Source organism: Suncus etruscus, chromosome 6 (assembly GCF_024139225.1).
Source record: "Suncus etruscus isolate mSunEtr1 chromosome 6, mSunEtr1.pri.cur, whole genome shotgun sequence".
Lineage (NCBI taxonomy): Eukaryota > Metazoa > Chordata > Mammalia > Eulipotyphla > Soricidae > Suncus > Suncus etruscus.
Genome location: NC_064853.1, coordinates 104,280,553 through 104,291,596, shown reverse-complemented (window position 1 = coordinate 104,291,596; position 11,044 = coordinate 104,280,553). Strand labels below are relative to the sequence as shown.

Sequence of the window (11,044 nt, the reverse complement as noted above, 5' to 3'; positions counted from 1 at the left end):
GGAGTGATTTCTGAGAGTAGAGCCAGGAGTAACTCCTGAGCGCTGCTGGGTGTGACTCAAAACCAAAAACAAATAAAAAACCAATTACTTAAATCTTAAAAGTTGAGAGGTTGCCAGTAGAATAGGTTTGGAAGCATTAGAACCTGAACCATGGGACTGGAGAGATAGCATGGAGGTAAGGTGTTTGCCTTTCATGCAGAAGGTCATTGGTTTGAATCCCGGCATCCCATATGGTCCCTGGAGCCTGCCAGGAGCAATTTCTGAGCTTGGAGCCAGGAGTAACCAACTTCTGAGCCCTGCTGGATGTGACCCAAAAACAAAAGAACCTGAACCAGAAATGAGGTGGGGGGGAGGGAATAGTCACATACTCACCTCTTTTGCGAAATGACACTAAAAATATTTGAAATTTACAGATTTTCAGACCATAGTATCTGTTGTCTAAAGTTATGGAGTTAGAGGGATAGTACAGGATTAAGGTGTTTGCCTTTCATATAGCCAGTATTGTGCATGGTCCTAGTCACAGATTATCACCTCAGTAGTAAGCCTAGAACCAGGAATAAATACTCAGCACTGTGGTCTGGTCCCTAAACGCTATTATTAGGTTACCTGACACTTTTCGTAATTAACATCTGTTATTTTCAGAATTGACTACAGAAAACTAAACAGTATTCTGTTTTAGAGCCTAAGGCATGAGTTTATTTCTCTTATTTTTTGTATTAATGCTGACTGACTTGTGCTAATGAGCCAAAAGTATATTTGGATTTTGCTCTAAAAGTTAAAAGCTTCTGGGTTTTCATTTTAGGAACTCTAAATATTAATTTTGTTTGATATAATTTTTCAGCATACAACAGTTTTGACAGGATTTCTTTTTTGTTTGTTTGTTTTTGTTTTTGGGTCACACCCAGCAGCGCTCAGGGTTTACTCCTGGCTCTCAGCTCAGACATCGTCCTGGCAGGCACAGGGGATCAAATGGAATGCCAGGATTCAAACCCCGTCCTTCCACATGAAAGGCAAACGCCCTATCTCCATGCTATCTCTCCGGCCCCAGAATTTCTTTTTTGATTTGTAGTTCATGTTTTTGGATCACACCCAGTGATCTTCAGGGGTTACTCCTGGCTATGCATTCAGAAATCACTCCTGGTTTGGGGGACCATATGGAACACCGGGATTGAAGCCAGGTCCATCCAGGGCAGCCATGTACAAGGCAAACACCCCACCACTGTGCCATTTCTCCAACCCACGCATTTTTTTTGGGGGGGGGGTCCACACCGGTGGCGCTTGGGTTACTCCTGTCTTTACACTCAGAAATAATTCCTGGCAAGCTCGGGGGACCATGTGGGATGCCAGGAATCGAACCACTGTCCTGCATAAATGCTCTACCTCCATGCTATCTCTTTGGCCCTCTACCAGTGCATTATTTAATGTAAAATGTATTTAATTTCAATAAAGTGGCAAGGAACTTATTTTTACTGGTTTATCAGTATTTTTGTATGTGATTTTTTCATATTTTCTAAAATTCTCTGAATTTGTATGCTAAGCATATTCTAATGAATGGAATTCTTTTTTTGTTTTCTGGACATACCCAGCAATGATTTTGGGTCAGTCCTGGCTTTGCACCTAGGAACCATTCTAGGTGTTGCTTGGGGACCATACTCTTGCTAGGGATTGAAACTGGGTCAGCTTAGCTGCATACAAGGTAAGCACCATACCACTCTGTCCAACCCCAATAAAAGAATTTAATAATTTAAAATTTAGTTTTTCCTTTCTCAAAAAAAAAATCTTTTGCAGAGTTATGCTGCAGTGTCAGAAAGTTCTTGACTAAGGTATCTTGACATCAAATCACCATTTCAGTTTTTTTTCTGAATAGAAAACACAGGCTTTTGAGGCTTAAGTGATAGTAGTTTCTAGGGCATAGGCTATTTGCCTTGAATGAGGGCTGAACTTAGTTCAATTCTCAGCATTTTTGTTCGTTTGTTTTTGGTTCACTTCTGGAAGCACTCGGGCCACTCCTGGCTCTACGTTCAGAAATCACCCCCAGCAGGCTTGGGGGACCATATGGTATGTCGGGATAAGAACCACCATCATTCTGCATGCAAGGCAGATGCCCTACTGCTGTGCTATCTTTCCAGCCCCTTTCTTTTCTTTCTTTTTTTTTTTAAAAATTCTGAGCATTCTTATGGTTCCATAAATACCACCAGGAGTAATTCCTGAGTGCAGAATCAGGAGTAACCCCTGAACATCACCAGGTATGGGCCCCCCAATATAAAAACCCAAATAAAATAAAAAATGTTTTATTGGTGGATGGAAACAGCCTCAAACCACTGTATTCTAAATAGTTGTTTTTTTTTTGTTTTTTGTTTTTTTTTTTGGTTTTTGGGTCACACCCGGCAGTGCTCAGGGGTTATTCCTGGCTCCAGGCTCAGAAATTGCTCCTGGCAGGCACGGGGGACCATATGGGACGCCGGGATTCGAACCGATGACCTCCTGCATGAAAGGCAAACGCCTTACCTCCATGCTATCTCTCCGGCCCTAAATAGTTGTTTTTAAGGTAGAAATTACTGAAACTTGTCATTTAAAGTTTATGTAGGGGGCCGAGAGAACACAGCTGGGAGGGCATTTCCTTGCCAACTGGGCTTGACTTCTGGCATTCCATATGATCCACTAAGCACTACCAGAGGGGATTCCTGAGCACAAAGCCAGGAGTAAGTCCCCTGAGCAATGCTGGGTGTGGCCCAAATCAAGAAAAAAAAATTCTGTATAACGATGGTATAGCAGGGAGGACGCTTGCCTTTTATTGTTGACTCTGGCTCAGTCCCTGACACTACATATGGTCTCCCAAACCTGCCAGGACTGCCAGGTGTGGCCCCAAATGAAATAAGTTAAAAGTTAAATCTTTTTGGAATAGTTCATTTCTATTCAATTCAGTGTGCTCCTATTGGGGTGTATTTCTTTTTTGTTTTTTGGGTTGTTTTGGTATTTGGGCCACACCCGGTGATGCTCAAGGGTTACTCCTGGCTATGTGCTCAGAAATCGCTCCTGGCTTGGGGGACCATACGGGACGCTGGGGGATACAACTGCAGTCCATCTTAGGCTAGCACGGGCAAGGCAGAGTCCCTCCCGCTTGAGCCACCGCCCAAGTATTGAGGAATTTGGAGAATTTTGTTTTTTCGGCCACATCCCCTAGCACTTAGGGGTTATTCTTGGCTCTGTGCTCAGAAATCACTCCTGGCAGACTCAGGGGACCATGTGGATGCCAGGGACCAAATCAGACTGAGCTATTTGCAAGGCAAAATTGTTTTACCTGTTGTGCTATTGCTTCAACCCCAAGGACATAAGATCTATACAACTTGGGGAGTGACTGCTGCCGGGGCTTACTAAGAATGTGGGATGGAGATGTGTTGCATGTTCCAAGAAGTCCCCAAAACTGGTGTGCATACCTGGAATTTTGTTGGTTTTGGTGTCTTTGCAGAGATTAGTCATGAAGTTGGGTTGTTGGCATGGTGGCAGCTATGAGATGTGGATCTTGTTGCCTGGGCTTCAGCAGGGAGGGGTCTTGGCCCATCCTCCTCTCAAGGGTGCCCCAGAGCTTTCAGAGTGAAAACCTGTGCATCCATTAATTTGAGCAGCTTACTTGGTATCTCTTCTGAGAATAGTGAATCTGTGGAGCCGGCCAGTGAATTTACATGGTGTCAGCTATAGGGTGCGTGTAGCAGGCCAGGCTTCTGGAAGGAGGAATAGGGACTAATTGTGGAGGGGAGGCTACTCCTACTCCATTCCACTCAAAAAGATCCCAGAATTTTCAGCCACCAAATTGATGAGAATATACATCTGACACAGACAATGATGTAAAGCAACGTTACCTCAATAAAAATTTATATATAACCTTGACACAGATGAAGTAATGCCCATAAATGAAGTATGTAGACAGAAAAAGAGCCACCAAAGAAAGTTCAGGCCTTTATTTATGACTTAAGACTTGGGGAGTGCAATCCTTAATAACGGAAAATGTTTTGTTCAGCATCTGCTCAATATTTTTCGCGGTAGACATAGAATTGATACAGAAATAGCACTTAAATATTTCATTCTTAAGAAATCTAAAATTCCATTTTTCTTCAAAAGATGTGGAAATCGTTTTTGATTAAAGTTGAATTGTGTTTTTAAAACAGAATTTTTTATCATTTCACCTCTAACTTAGATTCTTTATTCCTCAAGACAATTTTTTTGTTTTTGGGTTACACCAGCGGCGCTCCGGTTACTCCTGGCTCTGAGCTCAGAAATCGCCCCTAGCAGGCTCGGGGGACCATATGGGATGCCAGGATTTGAACCACTGTCCTGGATTGGCTGCATGCAAGGCAAGCGCCCTATCGCTGTGCTATCTCTCCGACACTCTTCAAGACAATTTTATGATAAAAGCAACTAATGTCCTAATCTGCTGTCTAGACAAAACTATAAAGTACAAAGTATTATTTAATCCTTTAGTAATCAAAGTTTGTTAGAAATCATTAAATAACTGCTCAGGCCCAGAAATCAATAAATACTTTATATTTTCTTCTGCAATAAGAATTCAGATAACCCAATGCTCAGTGCTGTGGAACTCCGCTAAAACATTTTTTCTGCTGTCTGTATAGTAATAGCTGAACCCACCCCAACTTCTTATCCTGGGGACATAAAAATAATCTTAAAAGTGCCCTAGAATAGTTACTGTTCAGGGGCTTCTCAGGGGTACTGGAGTTCCAGCACACAAAGCAAGCACTCCAGTCCATTCATGTCCCTGGCCCAGACTTCTGAGCTTATAAATCCAATGCTAAGGTATGCAAAATACTAGTTTCTCATAAGCAAAATGAGGGATGGAAAGCAAAATCAAATTACTGAGTGCATCCTCTGAATGCAGTTTTAATCCCTGGTACTAAACTAGTCCCAAACACTGCTAGAAACAAGCCCTGAGCAGACACCAGAAACAACTGACAGAAATAGCAGCAGTAAAGCAAATTCTACTGTTAAATAGTCAAAAATATTTCTAATAATTATATTCTTTATAATCCTTGTTAAAATCTAAAACCTCAAAGGCACTGGGCCACTTGTAATACTTTGAATGAACACATTGGATCATATTAAGTCTTAAGGTTAAATTATTTTTCATATGAAGGCAGAGATCAAACAAGTGTCTTTTTACATATCCTAACCTCAACAACATGGAAACCATAGTAATTCATTGTGTCATCATTGATGCACCTTCTTCGCCAGTAGCATCTTTGGAAATATGAAGGTCTTCAAGCATCTCAGCCAGACTAATTCGAGGTGCTCCTTCATCATCAGTGTCACTTTCCACAGGAATGGCTGCATCTATGAGGGTTTCAAATACAGATATGTAAATAACAGTCACACACTATATTACTACTATTCAGCCAGATTACATCTTGAAGCTTTCATATCATATATAAATATCTTGACTTAATTTCTATTAGTCTGAGGGTCAGTAACTTTGCTGTGCTTGTTTTTGGGCCACACCTGGTGGTGCTCAGGTTTGACTCCTGGCTCTGCAATCAAGACTCACTCTTGGGGCCGGGCGGTGGCGCAAGAGGTAAGGTGCCTGCCTTGCCTGCGCTACCCTTGGACGGACCACAGTTTGATCCCCCGGCGTCCCAAATGGTCCCCCAAGCCAGGAGCAACTTCTGAGCACATAGCCAGGAGTAACCCCTGAGCATTACCGGGTGTGGCCCAAAAACAAACAAAAAAAAGAATCGCTCTTCAGGGCCCAGAGAGATAGCACAGCAGCATTTGCCTTGCAAGCAGCCGATCCAGGACCAAAGGTGGCTGGTTCGAATCCTGGTGTCCCATATGGTCCCCCGTGCCTGCCAGGAGCTATTTCTGAGCAGACAGCCAGGAGTAACCCCTGAGCACCGCTGGGTGTGGCCCAAAAACCAAAAACCAAAAAAAAAAAAAAGAATCATTCTTCAGGGCTGGAGATATAGCATGGAAGTTAAGGCTTTTGCCTTTCATGCAGAAGGTCATTGGTTCGAATCCCAGGATCCCATATGGTCCCCCGAGCCTCCCAGGAGTGATTTCTGAGCATAGAGCCAGGAGTAACTTGAGCACTGCCAGGTGTGACCCAAAAACCAAAAAAAAAAAAAATCACTCCTGGTAGGGCTTGGGGAACCAGATGGGATGCTGGGATTGAACCCAAATTGATTGTGTGCAAGGCAAATGCCTTAAGAGTATTAAGCCTGGGGGCTGGAAAGATAGCATGGAGTTAAGGCATTTGCCTTTCATTCAGAAGGATGGTGGTTCAAATCCGGGCATCCCTGTGCCTGCCGGGGCGATTTCTGAGCAGAGCCAGGGGTGACCCCTGAGCGCTGCCAGGTGTAACCCCCCCCCAAAAAAAGTATTAAGTCCGGATTCCTAAAATGCTTATTTGCATATACATGTGTGTATACAACCTAATGAGGAATTCAAAACTGAACCATTGATAATGAATTCTAATCATTGAAATGGTGTTAGATTATTATTTAGCTTGCAAGCAATTATTACCAACACATCTAATTGAAACATAATGTTAAATATTATCAGTGCATCTTTAGGAAATGGGGTAGGAAAATGTTTTTGGTTTTTTGTTTTTGGCTCGTATCTGGCAGGCTCGGGGGACAGGCTCGTTTGTCCTGGGTTGGCTGTGTACAAGGCAAACGCCCTAAAGCTGTACTATCTCTCTGGTGCCAGAAAAATGGTTTTTTATTTTTTTTATTTATTTATTTTTTTACCTCGGGATTTTGGTTTAGTTCAATAAACAAATAAAGAGTCAGATAGAATCAAACTTCAAGGTACTTATACTGGAGTATCGTTTTCTATACACAAAAGATGTTAAAGCATTCCCATAAACCAACCTCTGTAAATGTTGACATTTTTTCTAATTGCTTCATCTTCTTCAAGATCCTCAAGAAAGTCTTGGTAGTGCCTATGAAAAGATAAAGAAATATTTAAATATTTTCTCTTCCTTGGATATTTTGTTGCAGTACAAGTAAGCTAATGTTACCTCAAAACCATTTGAGCCAGCAGTATTATGAACATGTGTCCGAAACTATTATAATGGAAATAGTGAAGCTGGTAAGGAGGTGGCTGGGGATCGAGCGGAAACCTAGGGTTATTAATGGAGGGATGCTGCCACTGGTCTAAGTTTGCAGTTTGAATATAGAATGCCTGAAACTTATCAACAGTTTTGTAAATCGTGGTGCCTAAACTTAATATATTTATGCATATATTCATATATGTATGTATGCATGTATAATAAAATGTGTTAAAAAAAGCTTTTTATAAAAAGAAGTTTGTTTTTTTTTTTTAAAGGAAGTTTTATATTAAAGAAGTAAAAGGCATTTCTTCATTTTTTGTTATTTTTGGGTCATACCCAGCAGTGCTCAGGGGTTACTCTGCACTCAGGAATCATTCCATATGGGCTCAGGGGACCATACAGGATCCAGGGACTGACTTGGGTCAGTTGTTTGCAAACTGTTTCACACTTTTCAGCCCTTTTTTTTTTAATTTGGTTTTTGGGTCACACCTGGTGGTGCTCAGGGGTTACTCACTCCTGGCTCTGTGCTCAGAAATCGATCGTGGCAGGCTTGGGGACCATATATGGGATGCCAGGAATTGAACCACCATCAGTCTGGGTTAACCACGTCCAAGGCAAAATGCCCTGCCACTGTGCTATCTCTCCACCCCCGCCCCCGTTTCTTCATTTTTTTTTTTTTTTGGTTTTTTGTCACACCTGGCAGTGCTCAGGGGTTATTCCTGGCTCCAGGCTCAGAAATTGCTCCTGGCAGGCACAGGGGACCATATGGGGCGCCGGGATTCGAACCGATGACCTCCTGCATGAAAGGCAAACGCCTTACCTCCATGCTATCTCTCCGGCCCCCCGTTTCTTCATTTTTAACAACTAAAATATGTTCTAAAAAGTAAATTGGGGGGGGGGGTTGGGTAACACCCGGTGGCATTCAGGGGTTACTCCTGGCTGTGCTCAGAAATCATCCCTGACAGGTCCTGGGGGATCAAACCCAGGTCCATCCTGGGTTGCTGTGTGCAAGGCAAACGCCCTACCACTGCTATCTCTGTGGCCCCATGCATAACAATTTCTTTTTTTTCTTTGGTTTTTGGTCATACCTGGCAGCACTCAGGGGTCACTCCTGGCTCTATGCTCAGAAATCGCTCAGGGGATCATGTGGGTTGCCAGGATTTGAAACACCGTCCTTTTGTATGCAAGGCTAATGCCCTACCTCCATGCTATTTCTCCGTCCCCTTGCACCTTAACAATTTCTAACGTATACAATTATTTCATCCATGATATATAGATAAAGCTAACAGTCTTAACATTTAATTTCCACACCTGACTTTTGCTTAGAACTACAGGCTGGGGCCCAGAGACATAGCACAGCGGCGTTTGCCTTGCAAGCAGCCGATCCAGGACCAAAGGTGGTTGGTTTGAGTCCCGGTGTCCCATATGGTCCCCCGTGCCTGCCAGGAGCTATTTCTGAGCAGACAGCCAGGAGTAACCCCTGAGCACCGCCGGGTGTGGCCCCAAAACAAAACAACAACAACAAAAAAAAGAACTACAGGCTGGAGAGATAGCATAGAGAAGGACAGTGGTTCGAATCCTGGCATCCCATCCCATATGGTCCCGTGCCTGCCAGGGGCGATTTCTGAGCATAGAGCCAGAAGTAACCCAAAAACCAAAAAAAAAAGAAGAAAAAAAAAAGAATGAACTACAAAATTTGGTTTATTTTTAAATTGGGGGCGGGGGACCAAAGTTGGTGGTACTCAGGGCTTACTCCTGACTTTGCACTAAGTATTATTCTCAGCAGGCTTGGGAAACCATATGGGATGCCAGAGGTACTCCCAAAGTACTGCATCTACCAAGAAAGCCCACACATTGCCATCATGGCCATTTCTTTTTTTTTTTTTTTTTTTTTTTGGTTTTTGGGCCACACCTGTTGACTCTTAGGGGTTACGCTCAGAAGTCGCTCCTGGCTTGGGGGACCATATGGGATGCCGGGGGATTGAACCGCGGTCTATCCTAGGCTAGCACTGGCAAGGCAGACACCTTACCTCTAGCGCCACCACACCAGCCCGTCATGGCCATTTCTACCAAAGAAGCAAGAGATGACTCAAGAGCTGCCACTTCAGTTGCTGTGAAATGCTTTACAGTTTGAGGAACCCCACAAACCAGCAACCCCCCCCCAAAAAAAATCCTACAAATTTATGACTCAAATACACAACTGGTGTATTATGTGGTGATATTATATGGAAGAACAGTGGTCCACAGAACTGAATTTGAGGATAGGAATGAGAGGGAAGGAAATGGGCACATTTGGTGGTATTTGTGGTGCTAGAATGACATGTGCATAAACCACACAAAAGCTCTTGTCCTACCTACTCTTTCAATAACCAAAATGAAGATTACTGGTATAACAGCTAAACAGTTATTTACAATATCTAATAAATTTGGTACTATACATATATACAATTTTAAATTATACTGATACTTTAGAAATGTTTTCTTCTCAGACTACATGACAATTTTAAACTATTCTCATTTATTTATTTTTGGGCCACATCCAGCAGTGCTCAAGTATACTTGTAGCAAATGTAGATTGCCCAGGACTGAACCTGAATTAGCCAGTTGAAAAGCAAGTACTGTACTGTATCTCCAGCCGATCAATGAGCTATTTTGATTCTAAGCCATGAGTAGTCAACTGGTACTTGACATGTTCATTAGGAATTGTTAATAGCAACATTCTAATTTTGAGGTCATAACCCAGGAAGTAAATTAATCTGTGCAAAATGGCACTATATAATCAACATTATGGATATTAAAATCAATATTGCACAAAGATCAATTTTGTGATTTTTCCACAAAATATTTTTTAAAAACCACAAAAACTTCACGTAAGGGTTTCCCTTTGAGACAGCATAAAACATCTGATGGAAAAAAGTAGAACCTTTCATCATCTGTATCCATGTTTTCTCTATCTCTTGCAAGCTCTTTAAGTTTCCAGTTTCTACGGCGCTGTCGTTTGGTTCGGTCATAACTCTTCTTAATTAATACCTAAAAGTAGCAGAAACATTTGCAAAAGTCAGAAACTGACATTTTAGGTAATCAGGAGGGAGGAAAGGAGAGAGAAAGGAGGAAAGGAGGAAGAAAGAGAAAGAAGAAGGGGAAGGAAGGGAGAAGGAAAGGAGGAAGGAAGCCCCAAAACAAGTAAGCAGACAAGGCAGGTTACATGAAAGGCAAACATACTGGCCACTGTACTATCTCTCCAGCCCTAGAGATAATTTTAAATAATAATTATATTCAAAACTGGTGGGCTGGAACGATAGCACAGCAGGTATGTGTTACATGTGGCCAACCCAGATTTGATCCCGACATCCCATATGGTCCTCACAAACTTCCAGTAGTAATTTCTGAAAACAGAACCAGGAATAACCCCTAAACACAGCTAGATAAGGGCCAAAACCAAATCTGAACAGCAGTTTTTATACTGAATGTCTTTATATATCTAGAAGAATATACCTCAAATACATTCTAAAAAAATAATAAAAAAATTTTTTATTTTTTTATTTTTTATTTATTTATTTTTTTTTTGGTTTTTGGGCCACACCCAGTAACGCTCAGGGGTTACTCCTGGCTATGTGCTCAGAAGTCGCTCCTGGCTTGTTTGCGAGGTCTCATCTGGCAATTCTTAAGCGTTACTCTTAGCTCGGCACTCAGGATAAACATTTAGCGGTTCTCGGGACGGTACTAGAAGCCAGGGATCAAGACATTCACTCTCCACTGTACTCTCTCAGGCACCAAAAAAAAAATCATTTTTTTAATTGTGATAATTTTTATTTAAAAAATCATTTTTATTTTTTTGTCATATCCAGTGGTGCTCAGGGCTTACTCCTGGCTCTGTGCTGAGGGATCACACCAGCTAGGGTTTGAAAATCGATTCATAAGGGATGCTGGATATTCAATGGTTGTATGCAAGGCAAGTAACTTAGCAGTGTGTACTCTCCAATG

At 42.1% G+C, this 11,044-nt stretch overlaps 1 protein-coding gene across 1 annotated transcript in view; it reads right to left on the bottom strand.

The window, feature by feature from the left end:
- Positions 1-5,174: 5,174 nt before the first annotated feature.
- Positions 5,175-11,044, bottom strand: part of NMD3 (NMD3 ribosome export adaptor) — a 30,113-nt gene continuing 24,243 nt past the window's right edge. Inside the window, exons 13-15 of the mRNA XM_049775979.1 lie at positions 9,984-10,090; positions 6,879-6,949; positions 5,175-5,343 (exon numbers count right to left, since the gene is read on the bottom strand). Coding sequence (XP_049631936.1) covers positions 5,210-5,343; positions 6,879-6,949; positions 9,984-10,090 — 312 coding nt within the window. The 3' untranslated portion in view covers positions 5,175-5,209. The remainder of the gene's footprint in view (positions 5,344-6,878; positions 6,950-9,983; positions 10,091-11,044) is intronic.